This window comes from Neovison vison, chromosome 7 (assembly GCF_020171115.1).
Source record: "Neovison vison isolate M4711 chromosome 7, ASM_NN_V1, whole genome shotgun sequence".
Lineage (NCBI taxonomy): Eukaryota > Metazoa > Chordata > Mammalia > Carnivora > Mustelidae > Neogale > Neogale vison.
Window position 1 is genome coordinate 50,649,822 of NC_058097.1, and position 25,278 is coordinate 50,675,099.

General features: G+C 56.7%; 2 protein-coding genes across 4 annotated transcripts; one reads left to right on the forward strand and one right to left on the reverse strand.

Annotated features, from left to right (window-relative positions):
- The first annotated feature begins 659 nt into the window (after positions 1–659).
- LOC122911805 (polynucleotide kinase 3'-phosphatase) lies at positions 660–6,576 on the forward strand. 3 transcript variants are annotated; one of them, XM_044256838.1, is made up of 17 exons: positions 660–747; positions 1,014–1,177; positions 1,808–1,854; positions 2,177–2,476; positions 3,156–3,235; positions 3,339–3,396; positions 3,490–3,597; positions 3,906–3,977; positions 4,905–4,953; positions 5,053–5,123; positions 5,207–5,299; positions 5,376–5,472; positions 5,565–5,626; positions 5,825–5,934; positions 6,042–6,129; positions 6,222–6,283; positions 6,388–6,576. In XM_044256838.1, the coding sequence occupies exons 2-17, from the start codon at positions 1,027–1,029 to the stop codon at positions 6,503–6,505; spliced, it is 1,566 nt and encodes a 521-aa protein (XP_044112773.1). In that variant the 5' UTR covers positions 660–747; positions 1,014–1,026; the 3' UTR covers positions 6,506–6,576. The 3 variants fall into 3 exon arrangements, with proteins under 3 accessions (XP_044112773.1, XP_044112774.1, XP_044112775.1); XM_044256839.1 differs by having other exon boundaries at positions 662–728; XM_044256840.1 differs by lacking the exon at positions 660–747 and adding an exon at positions 783–870.
- A 647-nt stretch (positions 6,577–7,223) lies between these two features.
- Positions 7,224–15,633, reverse strand: PTOV1 (PTOV1 extended AT-hook containing adaptor protein). The gene is made up of 13 exons (XM_044256841.1): positions 15,301–15,633; positions 12,595–12,732; positions 12,396–12,478; positions 12,245–12,302; positions 12,036–12,143; positions 10,497–10,652; positions 9,852–9,938; positions 9,674–9,747; positions 9,525–9,582; positions 9,149–9,253; positions 7,737–7,934; positions 7,564–7,633; positions 7,224–7,354 (listed from the first exon to the last, which is right to left on the reverse strand). The coding sequence occupies exons 1-12, from the start codon at positions 15,469–15,471 to the stop codon at positions 7,622–7,624; spliced, it is 1,248 nt and encodes a 415-aa protein (XP_044112776.1). The 5' UTR covers positions 15,472–15,633; the 3' UTR covers positions 7,224–7,354; positions 7,564–7,621.
- Positions 15,634–25,278: the final 9,645 nt, after the last annotated feature.

The window sequence follows — 25,278 nt, forward strand, 5'->3', positions numbered from 1 at the left end:
CCATTAACCTCCAATCTTCTGGGGGACGAGTGTTGGAATGTGAATGGTCTTTAAGGAATCAGTGTTCTGAGTCCACATAGTCCCCAGCAAAGCCAGGAACGTCCAGCTGAGGCCGTGAGTTTTCTGCCTAATACAAAACAGCTGAAGATTAGAGAACAAATGGCACCTGGTGCGATGTCTGGGTCGGGTCAAGTAAACCTGGAATCTTCCTCTCCCATCAGACCACCACTTGAGGAATGCTAGCAACAGACAAGACTTAAAGGGAGAGCTGCCAGCCAAACACTTGTATAAAGTTATTTACATATACTAACTCCTTTAATCATCCTAGTAACTCCATGAAGTGGAAACTATACCCTCTTTAAAGATGAGAAAGTCGCCGTACTGAGGGTCAGGGCTTCTGTCGGGGGACTGATAATCATCCTCAAGAGGAAAAGTTTCTTCCCCTGTAACTAAGGGAATGAATGTTGGGAGTTAAAGGTGTAAAGAGGAAAATCTGTAGACAGAGGACCCACACCCCCTACTGGTCGGAGCCTCTCATTGCTGCAGGAGAGATGAAGGTCAGAGCGCCAAGCCGCAGTCGTGGGGCGGGGCTTCTGTCGTGGGAGGAGCCAAGGCCCTGCCCAATTCCGAAGGGCGAGTCATTTCCGTCCGCCGAGGAACCGAGAAAGCAGCCGGCGGAGTTGCGGGCACAGCGCCTCGGGCAGGAATTCCTTGGTCGCAAGTGGCAAGTGAGCCCCGGTCGGGACGGTGAGCGCGGGACCGAGTCAGGGGTGCGCGCGAGCTTCTTGGCCTCTGCCCTGGAATGTTAGGGTCGGATTCGCGGCGGGACTGAGCGGGGCGTCGTCGCCTGGGAAACGGCACGAGCCGGCGGTAGGCGAGAGGGTGGGATTTCCGGATCCTTCAGCGGAAGAAGGGAAATTTCTGGCTGGGGCGGGGGGCGAGAGGAGGCGGGACTTCCTGTAGCAATTTGAGAGCGACCTGCCACTCAAACCTGTTTACCTGTTTCCCTTCAGGCTGGCGCCCGGGATGGCCGAGGTGGAGGCCCAGGGCCGCCTGTGGCTGGAAAGTCCCCCTGGGGGCGCGCCCCCTATCTTCCTGCCCTCGGATAGACAAGTCCTTGTCCTGGGCCGGGGACCCTTGACCCAGGTTACCGACCGGAAGTGCTCCAGAAACCAAGGTGGGCGGGGCCGGAGCTGTGGGGGGTGTGGCCCGCTGCTGGCGCGGGAACTCGGTCTTGGGGAAAGGGGGACAGTCAGTCCAGTAAAAGGGAGCTGCTTGGCCACTGGGCTGGATTGCGCGGTGTAGCTAGTCCTGAAGTTGGTAGGTGCCCTTTGGGGAGCATAGAAAAAGAAATGCTGTGCCTGATCCAGAACTAGCCAGAGCCCTTAGTGGAGAGGGGTGGAGCCAATCCCGAGACAGTTATCAGAGGAGGATGCTCACAGGTCACCGTGAAGGTTTGAGTCAGGTCACGACCCTTCCCAAGGAGAGAGCCCATCCTAAAAGTACTTGTTGCTAAGCAGGGTGGGGGGTAATGGGCGAAGCCGAGGATCTGCACCTAGACACACGGCGTCATCAAGGAGAAGCCAGTTCTATACAGAAAAATGCCCGCTCTGCCCCTAGGCAGTGAGGCCTCTGATTACTGCACGTCAGGGAGACAGCTGATCCCATTTGGAAATAAACTGCTTTCCCTCCCGAGTGGGATGTAGCGTCCCCATCGCATGGCCTGAAGCTGGCCATGCTCCCAATAATTGTGGGGAAGGCACTAGCACAAGGATGCACATTCTGACTCCACACTCTCAACCCTCAGTGGAGCTGGTCGCAGACCCCGGGACCAAGACTGTGGCAGTGAAACAGGTACCAGTTCCTCGGCAAGGTCTGGGGGTGGCTTTGAGGAATGGCAACTCAGCAGGCCCATTGGAAAGACCTGGTTTGGAGGGGAGCGGGTGAGGCGAGTAGAGACATCACGTAGAGCTGCCGCTTCAGCGGGTATCCATCCACATTTAAAGTGGATAAAACTGGAACCTGTAACTTTCACTCATCCGTGATTGGTGGTATACAGTGGAAAGGCGGGGCTTACCGGTTTGATTGGCAGGTAATCCTTAAAGTGGGGGTTTGAATCAGAGGGGCTGTTGGTTTGGGATGTAGTCAGTCCCAGCTCCTCCCCCTCCCTCTGCAGCTGGGAATTAACCCTTCAACTGCTGGGACCCAGGAGCTGGCTCCGGGGTCAGAAGGCTCTCTGAGGTTGGGGGACACACTGTATTTGGTCAACGGCCTCCACCCGCTAACCCTGCGCTGGGAAGAGGCCCGCACACCTGAATCCCAGCAGGACACTCCGCCCTGCACCCCTCCGGTGGCTCCAGATGTGGCACAGGATGTTGAGCCGCAGAAAAAGCGGATGCGAAAGTCATCCCCGGGCTGGGAGAAGTTCGAGAAGCTGCTCGTGTTTACTGCACCTGGGGCGAAGCCCCGTGGCAAGGTGAGGCGGAGGGAGCCACGCAGAGTGTCTCCCCCTCACCCCCTACCCCCACCCCTGCCCCAGTCCTTCAGCCTCTCTTAGCTTCTGCTTTTTTGTGAAGCAAACCTGATGACAAATTCAGGGGATGTTGTAAGCCTTGGGGAAATGGATGTCTTTCAGCCCCTGCCTGACCCACTGAAACCACAGGAGGGAACACCCATCATTTTTAGCAGAGCCTCGAGCTCATGGGGCCCCCGGCCACCCGCTCCGAGCCCCACTGGTCTCACCAGTAAACTGATGAGCCTGTGAAAAGCTCGTGGAGCCTCCTCGATGCGGGGTTAGCACCTGAGCAACTTCACTCCTGTTTTTATTTTCCCAGTCGGCCTTCTGAGGTGGAGGCCAGAGGAGATGGGTGGGTAGGACGTGAATCCCATTTTAAAACTGCCAGCCCTGTGGCTTTGAAGGAGTAGGAGAGGGTACAGTGTAGATCTCAGGCTGTGCACTCTGGGAGGGGCAGGGACCCATCTTTGCCATAGACCTTCTTTCCGTAAGATGTGCGGGCACTCTGTGACTCAGTTTCCCCTTAGGTGACAGGTGAGTGGTAACGTCTCTGCCTTGCAGGGGTGACATGACGCAGCCTGTGAGTCCGGCGATCGGAGGCATAACAGGGTTGATGTTCCTTTTTTCTTGCTGACGTCAGGTGGCCGGCTTTGATCTGGACGGGACCCTCATCACCACACGCTCTGGGAAGGTCTTTCCCACTGGCCCCAGTGACTGGAGGTGAGAAGAGGCAGAACAAGGTGGGCAGTGAGAGTGAGGCTGACACCCCCCTCCCCACCCCATGGGGCTCCAGGTCACCCTTCTACTTTCCCATCCGCTCTAGGATCTTGTATCTCGAGATTCCGCAGAAGCTCCGGGAACTGGATGCCGAGGGCTACAAGGTGTGTGTGTGCTTCTGTGTGTGGTGACTGGATCACAGGGCAGGCCGGGGCCCTGGTGAGGAGGGCACCAAGTGACATCGCTGTGCTCCCCAGCTGGTGATCTTCACCAACCAGATGGCCATTGGGCGTGGGAAGCTGCCGGCAGAGGAGTTCAAGGCTAAAGTGGAGGCCGTGGTGGAGAAACTGGGGCTCCCCTTTCAGGTGTGGCTGCAGGGGAGTATGAGGGCCATGGAGGTGGGGGGATGGGGACCTAGAGGGAGAGGCAGAGAGGAAGAAACAGAGACCCAGGGAAAAAGTACAAAATTCAGGGAGGGGGGGAGGGTTGGGGGCCCTGGGAGCAACCAGAGGCCCTGGGTGGTTCTGCTGACAGAAACCGCATATAAATGGTAGGTTCCCGGGCACCAGGAGCTCTCTGGGTTGGTGAGGATTGGGGCAGCATCCCTGGCACTCACGTGCCCTCAAAGGATTACAGGAACGAGCCCGGGATGGTGTCTGATTTCCGCCCACAGGTGCTGGTGGCCACGCACGCCGGCTTGTACCGGAAGCCGGTGGTTGGCATGTGGGACCATCTGCAGGAGCAGGTGAGCGGCGGCCTCCCCCTGCCTCCCCTCTTCCCTAACTCAGCCCAGGCTCCCCCTGCACGTCTCTGGTGTTTGGCCTCTTCCCTTCTCTCCCTCCCATCTCCTTCCCTGGTCCTTGCCTCCTCTTGTCCTCCTGTCCCCGTCTGTGGGTACATGAGGGCGGGGCTCCTGAACCCTGAAGATCCGAGTGGGTGGGCAGCAGATCACACGGTCATGCGTTCTTCTGTGTGTGCATTTGTTCTGAAGCTCGACAGGTTTTTGAGCTGAAGGTCCGTCTACAGGACAGACGTGCCGGGCGCTCGCGTACCCATAAGGGCACAGGCTGTGGATGCACAGACCGGTGTGTGAGCTAGCGGGAGGGGTGAAGCAAGGGATGTCAGGGTTTACCTACAGTGGGCAGGTCATGCCTTTCCCAGATGCCCTCGGAGGTCTGCAGCTGGGGAGGGAGGAAGCCACTTGGGTAGCTAGGAAGAGCGGTTTAGGTCGGGGTAGCTGTAAGTATAAAGGTCCTGAAGCAGGGCTGTGACTAGTGTGTTCTGTTCCGGGACCATGAGGTCTGGGATGAGGCTGGGGCGTGAGGTCAGAGAGTTGGCAGGTGAGAGACTGTGAGGGGGGCCTCAGGTAAGGGCTTCCCTTTTACCAGCGCAGGAGCAAAGGGTGCTCAGGAGGGTTGGAGGGAAGGAAGCTCAGGAAATAGGAACTGGCACCCTCTGGTGGCTAAGTAAGGAACAGATGGGTGAGGGCGGAAGCCCAGAGCCCAACCGCCTGGATGAACAGTCCAGGATCCAGGTGGTGGCCCTGAAGGAGGGTGGGGTCCTGACACAGGGCACAGACAGAGCGAGCAGCCCCGTGGCACCCTTTAGTATTCTAGGTGAACAGATGCGGGAGTGGCGTCCTTAATGCCCACGGGCTTCTCGTCCCTCCCAGGCCAACGAGGATATGCCCATCTCTATCAGGGACAGTGTCTTCGTGGGAGGTAAGGACCCAGGGCTGGGTTGAGTGTGGATCCCCCAGGGCCAGGGACTTCTGTCCCCAAGGTCGCTGGTGACATGGGGGTGTGTCTCCTGTTTTTCAGATGCAGCTGGGCGCCCAGCCAACTGGGCCCCTGGGCGGAAGAAGAAAGACTTCTCTTGTGCAGACCGTCTGGTGAGGCCCCTGTCCCCTTCTCCCCAGGAGGTGTGTCCCCACTTTGTCTGACGTCTGTGTCCCCATCCCCAATCCTCACCCAGTTCGCACTCAACCTTGGCCTGCCCTTCGCCACCCCAGAGGAGTTCTTTCTGAAGTGGCCCATCGCCAGCTTTGTGCTCCCCACCTTTGACCCGGTGAGGCTCTAGGAACAAGAGTGGGGGGTGCGGGGGACGAGGACGGGGTCACACTCATCGTGTCCACCTCTCCCAGAGAACCGTCTCCCCCTCGGGGCCGCTCTACCTCCCTGAGTCCAGCTCCCTCTTGAGCTCCGACCCCGAAGTGGTGGTCGCCGTGGGATTTCCTGGGGGTGAGACACCCTGACTCCCGACCTGCAGAGGCCCCAGCCCGGCTCTGGGTGCTCAGGCCCCCCCTGACCCTGCCCCTGCCCCTGCTTCACAGCTGGCAAGTCCACCTTCCTCCAGGAGCACCTCGTGTCTGCGGGCTACGTCCACGTGAACAGGGTGAGCCACTGCACCCCCAGGCTGTGGGCAGGGGCCCCGAGGTCCTTCTGCCCCTGCCTGCCCCCCGCCGACTGTGGGCTCCTCACCAGCTCCCTGCTTCCCCTGCACCTCTGCCGTCCTCCCTCCTGCAAGGTCTCCCCACACCCTTGTCCTGCTGTATCCCTGCCCCCCCACTTAGGGTTGCTTCTTGTACCCTAGGACACGCTGGGCTCGTGGCAGCGCTGTGTGACCATGTGTGAGAACGCTCTAAAGCAAAGGAAACGGGTCGTGATTGACAACACCAACCCAGACCCTCCGAGCCGGGCCAGGTACGGGGTGTGTGGGGGGGGATGTCCCAGGGTGGCCTCTGAGCGGGGGGGGGTGGGGGGGGTGGTCAGGGCCCCTGACCAGCCTGCCACCTTCCCGGCCCCAACAGGTACATTAAGTGTGCCCAAGATGCGGGGGTCCCCTGCCGCTGTTTCCTCTTCACGGCCACCCTGGAGCAGGCTCGCCACAACAACCGGGTGAGCCGGACTGCGCCCCTGCTGTCACGTTCCCCTCCATCCCCCCAGTTCCCAGGCTGCCCCTGTGACCCCCGCTTCCCTGCCTCCCGCAGTTCCGAGAGATGACGGGCTCCTCCCATGCCCCCGTGTCAGATGTGGTTATGTACGGCTACAGGTAAGCAGCCTCCCTACAGGGAGGCCCCAGGAGGTGGGGACAGGGGGAGGGGCAGCAGGGCGCTGGGCCCGGTCTCATGTCCCCCTTGTACCCCCTGACGCCAGAAAGCAGTTCGAGGCTCCGACCCTGGCAGAAGGATTCTCGGCAATCCTGGACATCCCATTCAGGCTGAATGTGGAGCCCACGCTCAGGCGCCTGTACACACAGTTCTCGGAAGGCTGAGCGCTCCCCACCAGTCCTTGCCCCTTCCCCTACCTCCACCTCACCCCCAATAAATCCTGTTTTTCTTTATACTTGAGCAGCACTGTGCTGGGGAGGAGGGTGGTGTTCTCAGGACAGGCAGGGCTGGGAGCACGAGGCTGCTGGCCTCCCCACAGAGGGTAGGCTTCTCAGACCTATGGTTGCGGGCATCCTAGACTGGGGAACCCCCAAGGGGGTGGAGGGAGCTCTTCCCTGCCTGTGGCTGTCCAAATAGAGCCAGCTGAGGCTCAAGCGATGGGACCCTGAGGACAAGTGCTGGACCCCCATTGGGTGAGTGAGAAACTGTATCCTGGACTTGACCTCAGGGGGGTGGCCTGGACCTGAGCAGTGGAGGGGTCGGGGGAGTGGGGGGGAAGGGGGTCCTGCTACTGTCTGGGCCCTAGCCTGTGTGTGCTGCCAGGTGCAGCCTGGTGGATCCACATGGGCAGAGGCAAGCAGACCAGGTTCCATAACATGGCCGGCCGGCTCCAGGGACTGACCAGCCACAAGAGACAGCTCCATGAAGTACACGGTTCCATCCTGGCTCGGGTGACTGATCTCAGAGGTGGCCTCCCTCGGAAATCCGTGAGAAACGCACATTCCCAGTCCCCCACAGCTGAAAGACTCAAACCTGGGGATGGGCTGGGCTTGACCCACCACCCAACTCCCAATGTATCTGGACACAGAGCCTGGTAGCCAGTGGGCTTTTAAAAGACTTTATTGGGGACACGTACAGGGGTGGGGACCGTCCTTGGAGACCTCTCCGGCCGCGGTCCTCCATCTCGCTGGGCAGTTGCCATCCCCAGGGGTCCCTGCTCAGAGACATCTGACCTGCGGGCAGGAGGAGCGTGGGAGGGGCTGGCCCGGGCACCCCACAGCTTATGGCTGTCAAACTGCAGCTCCATCACATCTTGGGACCAGCAGGATTGAACCTGCCTCTCTGCTCTGGTCTCAAGGCCAAGGAGGGCCCCACTCTGGCTTCCTAAACTCCACACCCATCAGAGCCCCTCTACACCCCCCGAGAGCTGGGTGCCACTCACCAGTTTCAGCAGGGGCCTCGTCTGTGACTCCTGGAGGGGCCCAGCCTGGGGGTGACCACTACCCCCCCATCTGCATGGAGGAAGGCAGGGAGGCAGTGTCAGCAGCAAGGACGGTGCTGGGAGGCAGGGGAGCTGGGAGGTGGGGGGCTGGGGGGCAGGGAGCCTGGCCTCACCCCACGCTGCTGCTGCTCCTGCTCCAGGTTCCGCTGGAGGACCTGCTGCTGGTTGGCAATGACACGCCGAATGCCGTTGACGAAGTTGCTCTGGTCGTGGGGGATGAGACCGATGAAGATCTTCTTCTCCGATGAGTACAGCAGCATGAGCACGCGCACCTCGCACGACGCCTTGTAGGAGAAGTGCACGCAGCCGGCCTTGGGGGGCACAGCAGGGTGTGGGCGTCTGGCCAGGCACGGACCCTCCCACCCACACAGGCCGCCTTGTGCCAGCGCATCCTGACGGCTATCCTCACAGCCCTGGTGTCACTCCCACTCGGGGACTCACGGACTCTGCATCAAGGGGCCCTGAAGTTGGCAGTGCCCACGGTTAAGCACCCCACTGGCAGCGAAGCGCATAGGGTGGCCTTGACCTTGACGGACAGCCACCACGTGAGATGCACAGGCACTGCCAGCCCCCCGAAGCCCAGCCCTACAGTCCCCCACATGCAGCCCCGGAGTGGCCAAAGCCCTGTGAGCCCTCCATAGGCAAGGGACACAGCCGACCATGGCCACCGCATTGCCAGCTTGGGGAGTGGACCAAGGACTCCAGATGTTACACCGACCCCTGCTCCTCCTGGCCCGGGTTCCCCAGCCCCACCTCGCAGGTGATCAAACGGAGCCAGAGGGTTCGCAGGCCCCAGGCGCCAAAGGGGCTCTGTGGTCCCTCTGCGCCCCTTCGGGGGACAGCTGTGGCAGCAGTGGCCGGTGGAAGCCCTTCCTGAGTGTACCGACCGGAGCCCGCAGCAGAGCACGAGGGTCAAAAGAACGCAAACTCTTGAATGTGGAAGAAACCCACAGCCAGCTGGCAGAGACCCTCATCCGGTGGCGATCAGTTCAGCTGTGGGACAGACGCTGGCCAGGTGCAGCAACACCCATAAGAATGCAGTGACCGCTGCACTTCCCTTAGCCCAGGAGGATACCTGCCTCCCCTCACTGCTGGAGAAAGTGAGGCCAAGGCCCACTGGCAGAGAACCCAGTGCTCTGAGGGTCCCAGCTGGAAGCAGACAGACCTCCCTGCCTGGCAAGGGGCCTGGGGGAGCCTCAAGTTTTTGCTAATAAACCTGCAGGCCAGTGGCTCCCTATCCCCAGGGAGAGCAGGAACCTGGGAGTACCGGGTCTGCACTCTGTGGTATTGCCCTTCCATGCTCTGAGTGAACCCGGGGCCTGCCTCTGGGCCTCAGTTTCCCCATCTGTAAAGTAGGGTCAGGACCGCAGAGCCCCAGGGGAGTCCATGGACTAGGAGCCAGCACTCGTCCAGACACAAGGCCAGTCTACGGCCACCAGGGCCACCATGACGCCCCCCCCAAGCTGATGTGGAGAAACGATCCTGTTGCTCATCTCCTGGCCCTGCAGCCCCGCGCCACACTCACGAAGCCGTTGTCCATGATCCGACACAGGCTCTTCAGCGTCTCCAGGTCCTTCGTGAAGTGGAACTGCACCAGGCGTGAGTTCCGGAACAACGGCACCAGGGTGGTCTGCGGGCCAGCCAGGGCAGCTCCGTGACCCGGGGGCCCTGCCTCTGTGCAGTCCCCACACTGTGGCGGCATTGACTTACAACCTCAGATGGGTCCTATGTGGACCCCCAACCCCAGCCACTATCTGCATCCACCTGCCTGTGCTCATCACGCTGGCCAGCCACCAGCCACAGGGCACTTGCACTTTGGAATGTTCTCTGTCTGGCAACCCCTGGGTCCCCTCCCTGGGGAAGGACCGTGGCCAGCCCGAGGACCCCTGCTTTATACTCACCAGTAGCTGCTGAGGGATGAGCTGCATGTACAACTTCCTCGGCCACTGCTCGGTCCTCCTGTGGGGGGCCCCAAGGGGATGAGGGTCAGGAAGCTGGGTCTCACCGGGACCCTGCCTTGGCCTCCCGGCCCCCCTGCCCCCCCACTCACAGGATTTCCCCTTGGTTCACGTAGACGTGTGAGGGCAGCCACCTCTTAGACCGACTGTTGGGCTCAGGCCTGGGCTTTTGGGGAGAGGAAGAGGGTGACATCAGGAGTGGGGAGGCACCCCAGTCAGGAAGGACGCACTGGTCTCGAGGTCACCCAGGACCCCCCACCCCAGACTCACCTCCTGCCACTCCATAACACCGCTCCATGCCAAGAACTTATTGTTGACGATCTGAACTGGACCCGCGACACCACCAGGGCCCACGGCCTGTGGAAGCAGAAAAGGGGGCCTGGTAACCAGAAGTACCCCAGAGGAGGCCTCTGGGCAGCCTCCCAGCCATCCATGAGCCTCGCTCTAGCCTCCTTCCTGGCTCCTCAGCCTCCAGGCTGTTGGCAGCCCCACAGGACTCCCCGGTGCTGGCCCTGCCATCCGCCTGCTCACAGACCTCCCACGACTCCTGAACGCCCTGGAACCAGTCTCTGATGCTCAACCTGGGGTACCAAGCCCACAGGGTCGGCCTCTAAGAACTAAACAGCCCTATAATTTGCTGCATAGCCAGAACACGAGGAGCAAGACAGATATTACTCACAAGCAACCTGTAAGGGATGAGCCAGGACATCACCCTCCAGAGCCTTCCAGCCACATGTAGCACTCCCCGCTAGCCTGCCTAGGCACGTCCCTGTCTGTGCCCCGCTCCACGTGGGTGTCCCTCCTGGCAGGAGCTGCCCCCATCAGGCTGCATGCTCTTGAGGCCTCACCGACCCAGCCTCACCAACCCACTCGCTGCCTGGGGACCTGAGGGCTGGCCTGGGCGCCACGGCACACCTGTTTACGTGTGGTGATGACCTGCCGGATGGCGTTGACGAAGCCGCTCTGGTCGTAGGGGATGAGGCCCATGAAAATCTTCTTCTTGGACGAGTAGAGCAGCATAAGCACGCGCACCTCGCAGGGGGAGATGTGGGGGAAGAGCATACACCCCGCCTAGGGGAGGGGAGCAGGTGATCAGGGGCCCTGGGGCAGTCCAAGGGGCCAAATGCCCCTCCGAGTGTGCGCTTCGGTGTCTCTCCCACCTGGTGAATCTGGGGTTGGGGCTCCATCTCCCACTCAAGTCCCCCTCTCAATGCCAGTCCCATCCCTTATAGAGCAGGACCCGCCTTTGCCAGCAGGGCCAGAACAGCCTCCAAGGAGGCCCTAAGCGCAAACCCAGCTCTGCTTGTTCCCAGCTTTGTCACCTGACGCCAATCACCTCGTGTTCCTGGACCTCAGTTTTCCCATCTGTAAAATGGCCTCACAGTAGCCTCCACAGTCCACGCCACATAAACATTTGTCACATGAGATCCTAGTGCCTCCTCGGTGGGACTTGGGAAACCAGGAGTCCGACAGAGCCCTCGGTGGCGGCTATCAGGACCGAAGGGGCATGCACTTCAGAGAATTCCCCAGGCTGTCCGGCCGTCTCTTGTTGCGTAGGGGCCACCTGCTCAGGGAACTTGTCCCCAGCACCTTCTGGACCTGTGTGCAGTGGATCCTCCCAGAACTAGTAGGACCAGGCATGGGACATGCTGGGGGCACGGGAGGTGTGCAGACACTGGCCTTCCCTACAGCCTGAGGGCCTTGCTGGCCATGCACAGAGCAGGCCCTCTGCAAAGTGGTGAATTAAGGGGACCAGTCTCTTCCCCAAGAGTCAACACCACACCAGTCACAACCCGGTCTGTCCAGCCCCTGATGGAACAGGAACTGCCTGGACACAAAGGATCATGACAGGACCCAAAGACAGGAGGGGGCTGGAGAGGTGCTGGTCCCAAAAGGGACCAGGGGCTGGAGGGGACCCCAGAGCTCAGCCCCATGGTGTCCTGGGCAACCTACTCTCCTCGGCAACCTACTCTCCTCGCATGTATCCCGTACTGGCACCTGTCCCCTTCCATAACTGAACCACTCTGCCAAAACCAGGGGCAGATGAGATGAGGCCCAGACCACAGGGGCTGCAGAGACCAGACTGAGATTGACTTCCTGATGGCCCAGCACCATGGTCTCCTCGGCTCACGGCCAGCGGGCCCTTGCTACCCACGCAAATCACTGCCCCAAGCACTATGCACAGACTTACTTCTCGTAACAGCCCCACAGAAGGAACCCAGGCACTAGCCCTATTTGCCAGAGGAGGAAGGAACCTCTGCACAGAACATTCTGCCCCCTACCACAGCCCCCAGCCGCCCCAGCCAGGGTGGTCCCGCAGATGCTGCTCTAACTGAGACGCCCCCCCACTTCCAGAGGGACAAGATGCCACGGAGAGAGCGTGCCCCCCAGGCCCCCGCCTCCCGCTGTGCCAGGTCCTCACGCACTCAGGAGGGGCCCCAACCCCCTACTCACGAAGCCGTTGCCCATCACGCGGCAAAGCCCCTTGAGGGAGTCGCAGTCTCTGTTGGTGAAGTGGAACTGCGCCAGCTGGGAGTTGCGGAACAGGGGGCCCAGGGTGGTCTGTGGGCAACAAGGGGACCTCTGGGTCACTGCAGGGGATGGGGGGAGCAGGGGGTTGCCGGGGGGCGGGGGGGCTGCAGGGGACCGGAGACAGGTCTTACCAGCAGCTGCTGCGGGATGAGCTGCATGATCAGCTTCTGGGGCCACTGGTCAGTCTCCCTGCGGGGGGGGAGCAGAGAGTCAGGGGAGCCCCCACCCCAGCCGCCTGCCCGCCACCCCCACCCTAACACCCGCACGCCCGCCTCTACTCACAGGTTCTCGCCCTGGTTCACGTAGGCCTGGCAAGGGAGGGCCCGCTTCAGTTTCGCGGTGGAGTCTGAGTAGGGTCGGCGCTTCTGTCGTGGGAGCAGGAGGGGTCACTGGACACGACCCAGATGCCCCAGCCTGCCCCACCCGCAGAGGCCAGCCCCCAGCCCCTGCGGGGACTCACAGGAGACCGGCCACAGCTCACCTCCTGCCACTCGAGGACGCCGCTCCAGGCCAGCAGCTTGTTGCTGAGCCGGTGCTCACCCACGGCTAGGCCCCCGAGGGCGAGACCAGGCGAGGAGGGCCCAATGGGACCCAAGGCGCCGAACACCCGAGCACCTTGCTGCAGCAGAGGGGAGCAAGGAAACTGAGGCTGAGGGACCCATAGGCTCAGGCTCTCCCCCACCAACATACCTCGCAACGTTCAGACCCAAATCCCCTGCTTGGCAACTCCCAGAACCACATCCAAACCCCGTTCCCAGGGGTCAAGACCCCAAGCAGCTGACCTCCACCTGCTTTTCCTGGCGCTACTCCAGAACCCGAGCCCCCAAGACCCTCCTTGGCACCTCCACACTGGTCCGCTTCCTCCTCCAGACTTCGCTCCAGCTGTGCACTCGGCCTTTAACGCCCTCCCACCCCCATCACGAGATGCCATCCACTCGAGCCCCTGGCCTAAGCCAATTCTTAGTCCCTCTGTCCTGATCCAACTCAGAGAACAACTCTCTGCGGGCCCAAGGCCTCCTCGGAGCCCCCACCACACACAGGCCAGCCCGCACCACGGCTAGCTGCCTGGCGCACTGGTTTGCCACGACGCAACACCCTCCCCTGCTCAAAATTCTCCCAAACCTCTGCGTGGCCCTCAAGACAAGTCCGGACCCTCCCCCTCTAGCTCCCGCCAAGCCTTTCAGGGGGTCACAGGCCCTCCTGCCCTGCAGACTCCATGCTGCAACCACACCAGGCTGACCTCAGTGGGGAGGAGATAAAGCACACAGAGCCATCCAGGGAGGCGGGACACCTCTGGAACAGGCAGTGTACCACCACCTGGAGGGTCTCAAAAAACATCTCGAGAGCATTTGCCGAACACCAGGAGAACGTTCCAGCAATAAAGCCAAAGAAAGCTCCATATTCTACTCTTCCCAGGGCACTCTACCAGCTATCTTTTTTTTTTGTAAACTAAAAACATCTCAAAGCAAACAAGGGAAGGCTCTGGAACAGGCTGGCAGCAAGAAAGCCCCGAAAACCTCCCTCATAAATGCCTCCAAGCAGCAAAAGAAGTAACAGTTGTTACTTTTCATGGTACTACTGATGGGCACCCTCCGCACTTCCTATAAAGCACACAGATGTCTCCGGTCCCAGAAGGACAGGCAGGAAAAGTATTTCGTGGGGGCTTCAAAAGTAAACAGAAAAACCTGAGCCAGCATGTCCTTGATCCGGGCAGGTGATACAGGAATTTGGGCAGGGGTATCAAGCCAGAAAGAAAACCAGAGAGCATCCCGCTGTAGGAACGTGCTGGTGCGTGTCCTGGGCCGGGTGGTGTCTGAGATGCAGGACAGGTGCTGAAACCCTGGGTTTGCAGGTGCCACAGGTGGGGCAGAGAGAGTCTAACAACAGCTGCTCAGAGCACACAGCCGAAAGGCCTTTGCGGATCCTGGCGAATGCGCTCAAGGACCCAGGGCCGAGTAAACTGCAGGCTCAAGTGTTTAAAGTCAGCTTTGTCTGGGAGGGTAAGCTGACCCCGAGACACCTGAAAGATGTTTTGGTCTAGGACGTACACACCAGGAACACTTACCCAAAAGCTCAGGTCTACTTGCAACAAGCAGGGGAGCCCATCAAAGTGGAGGACAGTAAGGGGCTAGGCTTAACTGCAATCCCAGAGGAACTCTCCCAGTTGGGCAAGTATGTGCAAAATTTGCCTCTGCCTCTGATACGTAAATTGTTTACAGGGAAGCCTGTTTCCTACTCCGGAGATCGAAAGCCTTACCATGCAAATTTCAAGATCCCAGAAACGCTCCTGACAACTAAATGAGACTGCTGAACTCGGGGGGCGAGCCAGTGAAGGGAAGGGATATGTGTAAGTTGTGGGAGGTGTTCAGAGACTTGATATCTACATTGAAGATCCCAGGAAGCCTCTTTAAGGCTCGTGTGGGGCCGCCACAGCGACCTGTCATGCACAACGACGGGGTTAGTGGAGGGAAGCAGCGAACTCCAGACCCAGCCTAGGGCAAAACGCACATCTGGGCGAGCGTGAAACGCCAGGATGTGCAGTTTTACTATTATTACAAGTACGCCTGAACATTTTTGCGTACGTAATTTGGGTCTGGGGAAGCGTGTGTAGTTAATGTACTTGCAAAGCCAGATGTTTATGTTGGGGCTTGCTGCACTCCGTAACGGCATCCCTGATCTGGGCGGGTGTGCAAATCCTAGGCGCACACGCCACGGGCTCCGTGCGGACCCGCGCGGGCCCGGAGATGAACACCCCCAAGTGCAACACCTGGGCACGCGAGTTTAAGACGCGGGCCGCTCTCGCCGCGGCCCCTCAGACCCCCCACCATTTCCAGATTTCCTGCCCGAAGAGAGACCCAACTTTCCAATTAGAAAAACAAGCGTGCACGCCGCTCGCCCGCCCCCCACCCCGCGTTTAAATCGGGACGCGGAGTCAGCAGTAATTTGAGCCCTCCCCGCCCCCGTACCCCACCCCCGCCACCCCAGCCCAAACGCGCAACAAAGGGGAGAGCCCGGCGCATACCACCCGGGGGGGCTCCACGGGGGAACCCGATCCCACTCGGGACCACCCCTAGGGCCACCCGGAGACCCCAGAAAGGAGGGGGCCGCGGACAAAGACCCGAGCCCGGGGGAGGGGCCGGCGGGGGCGGGGCCGTGGAAGGCTCTGGAAAAAAGGCGGGGGGCTCACCATGGGAGGGGCCGAGCGGGCCCGGATCCGCGGCGGCTGCGGGCCGCGAGGGCTGGCCGGCCAGGAGCGCGAGCGGGCGGCGCGCACTGTGAGGGGCCGCGGGGGGCGACCGCGACCCCCGAGTGGGCCCCCAGCGCCGGAGCGGTGCGGAGCGCGGCGCGGACGGACCATGGCGGGCACGGGCCGAGTGGGCTGGGGGTTGCCACGGGCCACACGGGGGGCTGCAGGCTCCACCGACTGAGGGGCGCGGGCGCGCGGCTTCGGGGGAGACGGGCAGGGCTATACCAAGCGCAGGGGACGCGCCGCCGTAGAGGGGTCGCCGCGGCCAAACCACTGCGGCGAGCGGGGGAGCGCGGCGCGTACCAAGAGCGTCCGCGAGGGGGCGTGGCCGGGCTATACCAAAACAGGGCCGGGGGAGCCTCAGGAAACGGAGAGGGTGTGTGGGGCGGGGAACACGGCCATTGGAAGATACTCAGGGCGGCTCGACCTACAGGGGGAGGAACTGAGGGGACGCGCGCAGCAGCTTCAGGGGGGTGTGGCGGGAGAGGCCATACCGAAGGGTGCCGGGGGATTGGTGAACGTAGAAGACGATACCAAGTTGGCTACGGGCTGGGAAGACAATACACCGAGAGACCCCACCTTGAGAGCGGGACCCGCGGAGCCGGGAGACTACACCAACGGACCTCAGAAAGAGGGGGAATAAGGAATAGGGGTCTGGGAGTAAAGGAGCCTACCTAGAAGTTTGGGGATACAGATCGTACCTTGCACCAGAGGAGGACTTAATGTTTGGACGCTGTGACGTGGCTAGGTGGACCGGAGACCACAAATCCCAGCGGCCCTTGGGCGGCATGGCGGAGCCAGGCATCCCAAGGCAGCTGCCAGTCATTGCTGTGTGCCCATTGGCGCCTGTACCCCAGGCCCCGCCCGCCGCCCAAGGTACCTCCTCCCGCTTCTTGACGCCGGCTTCTCAAGGCCGTTCATTGATTTACTCATTCACTCAACTGTTGCATGCCTGCGTATTCACTTACTAGAAGTTGTATAACATTTCTTGCTTAAATTTGCTTGTTTGAATCGTGGACAGTGGGTAACCGTGAAGTGGTTATGAGGATTAAATGAGTTAAAGTAGTAGGATTGGTACTCAGCATGGTAACGACTTAAATGTTAACTTTTTCTTTTCTTTTTTAAAGACTTTGTTAGAGAGACACAACGAGAGAGGGAACACAAGCAGGAGGAGCGGGAGAGGGAGAAGCAGGCTTCCCACTAAGCAGGGAGCCCGATGTGGGGCTCGATCCCAGGACCCTGGATTCAGGACCGGAGTCCAAGCCAGACGCTTAACGACTGAGCCTCCCAGGCACCCGTTAAATGTTAACTTTTTCTTTTCTTTTCAATATTTTAACAGACAGAGGTCACAAGTATGCAGGGAGGCAGGCGGGGTGGGGTGGGGGAAGCAGGCTTCCCGCTGAGCAGAGATTTCCCAGGACCCTTGATCCCAGGTCCTCCATCCCAGGACCCCAAGATCATGACCTGAGCTGAAGGCAGAGGCCCAACCCACTGAGCCACCCAGGCGCCCCTAACTTTTTCTTTAAACAACAACAAAAAAGTCATTGTGAACACCAGGTAATTAAAATAAAAACTTTTAAAAATCATTATTAGTACTATTATTTCCATTCTGTGTGGGCAGTGAGTATACTGTGATAACCAAAAGAGACTGGGTCCCTCAAGGAGCCCAAGATCCACTGGAGAAGACAAATAATCACACCTTGGGATAAGTGTTACAAATAGTGCAAGTACATGGGACGAGGGCATGGTGGCCATGAGGAGTCAAGGAAGTGACCTTTAGGCAGCCTGTGATTCTATTTGGGCTGGAAGAGTCCTACGATGAGGGAAGAGCAAGGGCACAAATCCTGAGAGTGGAAAGAGAGTAAGGGAAGTGAGCATGGCTGGAGTGGATTGAGGGTAGAGGAGAGTGGTAGATACGGGGAGGTGCCAGGCAGGGACCATAAGCAGAGTTCTATGGTCCTAGGTTGGAATTTGAATTTTAATCTCTTTGCTGGAGAACCTTCGGAAGGTTTTCAACAAGGGAGTGGGATAGACTCACTTGTTCTTAAACAGATCGTTCATAGAATGCACAGAAACATGCACACAGTATCCCTGCAAGTCTACGGAAACAGGTGGGACCCACAGTTGCCTCTGAGGAGAGAAGGCAGCAGACTGAGGGAATCGGGTCACCAGCGTGGAAAGGAACTCAATTTACTCTCTTGGACTATTTGGAATTTTCTCCGTACGCAAACGTTGCCTACTGAAAAATAATCTTTGAAATACTTACATCTTTTCTGAAGGATTCCCCTGGCTGCGATGTTGAAAATCAGATGGAAGGGGAGGAATGAAAAAAGGGCAGAGAGAAGACTGTGCCAATAATCCAGACAGGAGGCATAAGACGGGATGGATGGCAGGCAGGGTGGCCACAGCGGAGGTGATCATTTGCACAATTCATTTCAAGAGGGAGCCCAAAGGACTTGTGTAGAGAGCAAGAGAAAGAGGAAGGAAGGATGAGGCCAAGGTGTTTGCCTATTACAGGCTATCAGGGAGCTGACTCTGGGGCAGGTGGAAATCCCTTCTTCTGTGATATGTCAATTTTGAGATGTTGACTAAGCAATGTGGATAGGAGAGGCTGGAGATGCAACTTCAGGAGTCTTTCATCTCCAGTCAAGGAGACACTGAGTCCACAAAGAGTACGTTTGTAGACAGGGACCAGGATACGCCATCCCTTTAGCGGTGAGAGCCCTGAGAACAACCAGCAAATGAGAAGGAGGGGTGGACTGTGAAACAGGTGAACCCCCGAGCCACAATGTATTTCCAGTCCTTGTTTGCCCCACCCACAAAGCCGCCTGCCCAGGCCTGAGTTCCAAATCCAACTTGGATTGTGACCAAATGGAGTCTGTGTTCTCTGGACCCAGACCACAAGTTAGATACAAGCAGTTACCTCCAGACCCCTGACAATCACCCATGTCAGAACAACAGACCACTGGCAGCAGCAAGAAAACAGAACCACGGGGACAGAAGCATCCTTAATTTCCCTAAGTCCTCATTTCTCACCATTCTCTTTGGTCCAGGATTTCACAATCTCTTGCCTAGATAACACCCTCCTAACTCTTGCCACCATGTCTCTCCCTTCGCTAATCAAAATACTCCAGTGGCTTCCCAATCCCCTTAGAATTCGACACAAACTTCCCCTAATGCTTGTGTGGGACCCCTGCTGCTCTATCTAGACCAATCTCTTCCACATCCTTCCTGCTCTCCATCATCCTTCAGCTCCCGTCAGGACACACATGTGGATAGGAATTCCCAGGATCATCTAAGCAGAGAAAGTTGTGCCAGGATACACTCCAGTGAGAGCAAAATGGAAACATCCCAGAATGCGAAATAAAAATGTAGGCTGGAATTCTAAGTCATACTACAGTACAGCCCTCTGAAGCCAACCGGCTTACCCAGTGTGCCAGTCTGAAAGACGGCTGCCCATTTCATCTGTGGAACCTGCTGCCAAGGCTGACAGGCTGATATGACTAAGCCATTCTGCTCCCATCTGTGGTGCTGTACGCTTCCTGCAAAGTAGCGGTTTGTTACCAAACCTGTTTATGCCAGTTGCTTTAAGTTAATAACTTAATCCTATCAAACCACTGAACTATTAATTCAAGAGAGTTGTTTATATGGTAAGCAGGTTGCCTGCACTGGAGAAATAAAAGTGAGTTACTTAAAAAGAAAAATGGGGCGCCTGGGTGGCTCAGTGGGTTAAGCCGCTGCCTTCGGCTCAGGTCATGATCTCAGGGTCTTGGGATCAAGTCCCGCATCAGGCTCTCTGCTCAGCGGGAAGCCTGCTACCTCCTCTCTCTCTCTGCCTGCCTCTCTGCCTACTTGTGATCTCTCTCTGTCAAATAAATAAATAAAATCTTAAAAAAAAAAACAAAAAAAAAAAAGAAAAGAAAAATGACAAAAGAGGGGCACTGGGGTGGCTCAGTTGGTTGAGCATCTGACTCTTGATTTAGATTCAGGTCATGATCTCACGGGTCACAGGACTGAGCCCCAGGTCAGGTTCTAAGCTCAGCGGGGAGTGTGCTTGAGATTCTCTCTCTCCTTCTGCCCCTCCTCCACTTCCAGCAGGATTTATTGACTTTAGAGAGAGACTGAGAACTTGTGAGACCCAGTGGCAGGAGGGGCAAAATTCAAGCTGGGATGCTTAACCAACCGAGCCCCACCAGGCACACCAATTAATAAATCTTTAAAAAAAAAAAAAGAAAAGAAAGAAAGAAAAGAAAAAGACAGAACACTGGAAATTATAAATGACTTGTGCTTTGTGGATGTAGTTTATACAGCATTATGATCCTATGTGAGCTTTGTAAGGACAAGGACCAGGTCTAGCTTGTTCATAGTGATGTCCCAAAAGGGCAGCACGGAGCACTCTAGGTCCGAGTGCACATCCCCCTCGAATGCCCTCCATACCTCTCCAGAAGTGGTGTGATGCATTCAACACCCTGTTTCCCCTTCCAGGGCACACCAGAACACCACCTGTCCCAGTTTCCCCTAGAGGAGACTGGGAGGATTTTGTTCTCACCAGGGTGAGCAAAAGCACAGGCATCCTGATGTCAGGAGCATCCCTTCTGGTCCCAGGCAGGTACAAGTCTCGTGCACTCTCATGCCCACGCTCTGTTCCCAGCTGGAGACCAAAGACCCCACAGGGAAGGGGTTGGTTACTGAACCAAAGCAGTGGGACTCCTGAGTTCCTACTAGAGGACAGCCATCAGGGGGAACAGCCTGACCCACATTAGACTCTGGGGGGAAGTAACTAAATTCTCACAAGGGCCCTTCAAGGTCACTCTCTTAGAGCCTCCCCTGACAGATAGGAAAGACTGTCTGCAAGGCGAGGCACCTGGCCGCTTCCTGCCAAATACGGAGGGCACGACCACGCCCATCTTTCCAAGGCATCATTCCCAGCCCCTGGCAAGCATCCAATCAATATTTTTCAAACAAATGAACTGCAAATTTACCACCTTCAGGGTCAACTGGGCCTCTGAAGCTGCCTCCTGATATCCTAGTGAGGTCCTCAAGGTTCTCAGTAATAACCTGGCGGGTCGTCAGCCAGCCCGGATCACTTCATTTGAAAAAGGGTCACTCTTGGGAAAGCAGTAATAATAGATATTTCCTAAATACTATGTTTAGCGTTTCCCTTTTAAACTCCGGCCATGAGGATGGCAGTTTTATCATCTTCATTCTATAGGTAGGGAGGCAAGAGCCTGAGGTCACAGCCAAGGACAGGCTGAGGGGAGTCTTGAGCCCAGGTTCCTGATTAACTTCAGAAGCCCGTGACCTGCACCTGATGGAAAAAAATGAGGGGCATCAGGAGCGAACGCCTCGCTTTCCTGTCCCTCGTTCCCGAGGCACACCATGACTATCAAGTCAAGACGGGACCTTCCGGTCCCTGTCACAGCACTTCTCGCAGCTGCCCCCAGCACACTGTTCCAAAGGCTCCAGAGGTGTTCCTGCTCGAATGGAGATGACCGCGTCCCGCCGTGCCTCTCCGCATGCAGGGAGATCTACACCCACAAACTAGTGAGAAACCAGATGGTTTGGGGAGGGGCAATTGGTAGTTCTGTCTCAATTTAAAACGAAAACCCACAAAGGTCAGAAGCACCCTATCTGGCCCATAATAGGGGCTTTAAGAAATGGAGGCATTCACACTGGGAATATTTTGCAGCCATGAGAAAGGACAGAGGGTTTCGCCCTGGTATAAATGACAAGATGCGTTGACCCATGAAAAAAGCAACCCACTGAGGAAAGCTGATTCTAAGTGGTTGACATCTGCTGTATAACACAGTGCTGACAGTTTGCAATCCTCCACTGTGAGCCGAATCTAAAGAAGGTAGATCTCGGGTTTGTGCTCTTACCCGCCCCCTCTAGAAATCCAAAAGGACACAAGGAAAGCTTGTAGGTGACAGACGTCTACCCGGATCGCAGGGATCACTTCACAGGTGTATGTATATGTCCAAATTCATCACTGTGTGCACATTACATATGTGTGCACATTACATTTGTAATGTGCACACATATAATTACAATTAGCCCTCAATAAAGCTGTTTTAAAAATATAAACTAGTCTGCCACTGGACAGCAGAGCCAGAAAACGAGTATGTCTCTGTCTGCTTCCACCAGCTTGTATGAAGCTCTGAAAGGACACATAAGAAAATTGGTAATTGAGGGGCACCAGGCTGGCTCGGTTGGTAGACCATGTGACTCTTAATCTCAGGGTCATGCGTTCAAGCCCCTTGTTGGGTGTGGAGCCTACTTAAAACTAAAACGAACAAACAACAACAACAAAAAAAAACAGTAGAAAATTGGTAACTGTTTTCCAGAGGGAACTAGGAGACTAGGCATCAGGTTGATGCCTCTTAAACTGTGAACCACAGGGACGCCTGGGTGGCTCAGTTGGTTAAGCAGCTGCCTTCAGCTCAGGTCATGATCCCAGCGTCCTGGGATCGAGTCCCACATCGGGCTCCTTGCTCGGCAGGGAGCCTGCTTCTCCCTCTGCCTCTGCCTGCCTCTCTGTCTGCCTGTGCTCACTCTCTCTCCCTCTCTCTCTGACAAATAAATAAATAAAATCTTTAAAAAAAAAAAAACTGTGAACCACATGGTTTTATAAATACAAAAAATAAATTCATGGGGCACCTGGGTGGCTCAGTCAGTTAAGCATCTGCCTCTGGCTCAGGTCATGACCCTTGAGCCCTGGGATCGAGGTCCGTGGATCTGCTCAGCGGGGTCTGCTTCTCCCTCCCCCTGCTCCTTCTCTCTCTCTCGATCACTCTCTCTCTAAATAAAATCTTTTAAAAAATAAAAATAAATTCAATTTTTAAAGAGTCAACTAAATCCAAACAAAATTGGCACACTCTTCGATCTTGAGATTTTGCTCTTAAGACTGAATCCCACAGGAATGCCTGCACAAGCGAGCAGAAACGTATGTAAAACTCCCTACACGCTCCGTCTCAGCAGCATTTCTGGTTATGTGAAAACCTGCACAGCTAACCAACTGTCACGCATTGTGTGGCAAAGCGCTTCTAACATGGCTCCTGCAACCCCAACACCTCCTGGTATTACATACCCTTCATTATGCCTCAGCTTCAGTGTGCATGCAGCCAACTGAGTTGTTGTAATGCACAAAATATGGCCCAAGCAATGGGATATCCCTTCTGTGACTGGGCTACAAAGAGACTCTGGCTTCCATCTTGGCTGCCCCTCACTTCCAGAGCAGCCAGCCGCCATGCTGTGAGCTGCGCTACGAGGGGGCCTACGTGGTCAAAAACAGAGGGAGACTTCCGGCCAATGGCAAGGAACTGACGCTCTCGGTCCAGTCGCCTCTGAGGGACTGAAACCCACCAGCAAGCCCATGAATAGGCTCGGGATGAGCCTTCCGCCATTTGAGCCTTCAGAGGAGGCTGCAGCCCGGACAGACCTTGAGCTGGAGACATGAGCTTGGCTGTGCCTGGACTCCTGACCCAGAGCGACCGTGTGACAAATGCTTGCTGCCTGTGTAAGTGACTGGTTGGGTCTGTTCCATGCCAACAACTTCTACAGGCTGGACTCCGTGTGGAATTGGAATGGGGCCATTTAATGGGGCCATGTGCAAAGACACGGACAGGGGCCACGACTTAAGTGGTGGGGGGGATAAAATAAACTGACCCCATTTATAGGAGAAACACTGGAGCCTATAAATGTCTCAACAACCAAATACACGGAAACCCAAGCACCAAATGATGCATCTGCCTCTGGGACAGAAAGTGGTTCCTCAGTGCTGTGTGGCCGCATCTGGGCTGAGGGGAGAAAAGAGGCACAAAAGGGAACTTTTTATTCTATACACTTCGGTGCCTTTTTCTCTTTGTGAAACTGTAATCATGTGTATAACTCAATACACGTTTAAGGTTAATTTAAAAATAAGAACCCAAAACAGTGGGAAAATATGTTTTGTGTACCTTGAGCCAATATACCCTTTCTAGGGACGCCTGGGTGGCTCAGTTGGTTAAGCAGCTGCCTTTGGCTCAGGTCATGATCCCAGCGTCCTGGGATCGAGTCCCACATCAGGCTCCTTGCTTGGCAGGGAGCCTGCTTCTCCCTCTGCCTTTGCCTGCCATTCTGTCTGCCTGTGCTTGCTCTCTCTCCCCCTCTCTTTAATAAATAAATAAAATCTTTTAAAATATATATATATACACCCTTTCTAGAAGGTCTTGTTTTCTCAGTTTTTCTCCATCATCAGCATCAGGCGGGCATTTTCTCTTACCCAAGACAGGTTCACAATGAACGTGCTGGTGTTTAAGCATTTTTGTCCTAATCTTTTTTTTAATTTCTCCCAGTTACGTCCTGCCACTTTTGCCAGTTGGGAGAATTCTCACGAATTTCCTAGTCTTGCTTCCAGCTCTAGATATGTGGTCCCACAGCAAACTGATCCAAAATGAAATGTTTCCAACAAGTCGCTCACCCAGTGATGACCTTCATGGATGCTCTGGTGACTCCGAACTTACAGGAACAGGTTTACTCACTACCCGTGGCTTCTAGGAGTACGTCTGGCCCGTGAGGACAGCAGGGGCTAAGAGCAGCTCTCCTGTGTGGAGGCCTGTGCTGAGCCTGCCATGTGCTCAGTCCTTTGGGGAAAAGCTACCACTTGACACTGGGGGAAACTGAGGCTCAGGGAGGCAGAGAGACCAGCTCAAAGCTAGAGCTAATCGGCACAGCAGCTGGAGTTTAACCCCTGCTGTTCTAAGTTCTTCACTATTTCTTCCTCCATTCAGTGGCTTTAATAGTAGTACCTTGCACTCCGAGAAAACCTTTCCCAGATGTGCTCCTGGTGTTGGCTGGCTCTAAGAGGCACATTAAGCACATAGCCGACCACCTCTACCCAGCAGGACTGGGAAATGTGCAGCTGAGTTCTAGGTGCCTGAACATTTCTTCCCTCTCTAGGCGTTCTAGGAACCCTGTGCTTTCTTCTGCCTCGCCTTATGAACATGCACCCGGTCCCTTTGGTTCAGGGCAGTCCCTGAAGGGAATCTGAAGGTCCTGGAGGCCGGTCCCTTTGGTTCATCTACCCAGGTGCTGAGGTCCAGAGGGCCTCACTGGCCACAGATGGACAAACGAGCAACTGGAAACATTTCTTTTTAATCAGTTTGTCCTGGACTCAAACCTGTGTCTCTCCCCTCCTCACCCCCGCAGAGCTATTCCTACAGGTGGAAACCGTGCAGGCTGCTTGCCCCTTGGCTTCTCCTTGCAGCAGGTTTGCCGATCGCTCTCTCCTCAGAAATGCTCAGCTTCCAGAACACACTTGCCTGGTCCGCCTGCCTTCTGGCTCCCTGCCCGGCCCGGATTTGTGGATCTATCTCAGGGCTGTCCTTGTCCCCGCGTCTTCTTCTTCCAGAGGTCGCAAAATGGCGGCCCGATGGCCTTGTCAGAGGCACAAGGGGATTTTGTTTGGTCCTCACAGTGTTTGTTGTTGTTGCAATGTGAATGCCACTAGGTGGGGGGAACACTCTGCAAGTTCGCCACAGTCCCCATCACTCCCTACTGTCTTACACCTGTCCGCTTCACGCATTTCCATCACCTGCCTGGTCTCTGAAGTCGAGTTTTCAAAAACTCCTGCTCCACACACTGCCTGGGAAACGCCACCCACCTGCCCTGGGACCACCTCCAGCATCTCCTGCTCCATCTTTCGCCTACACGAGGGCCACCTGGGGGGCTCGTTAAAATGGCGATTCCCAGCCTCCTTCCCGCCCCCAGATTCTGTGCAGCAGTGCCACGGCAGGGACACTAAACTCGAATGCCGACAGGAGCCAGGCAGGCCACATAAATGAGTGAACTAGCCAGGCAGCAGAAAAGTCGACGGCCAGAATTATCATCAAATTGTATTTTTACTGCACGATGGTGAATGCATGGAACAGAATACAAACA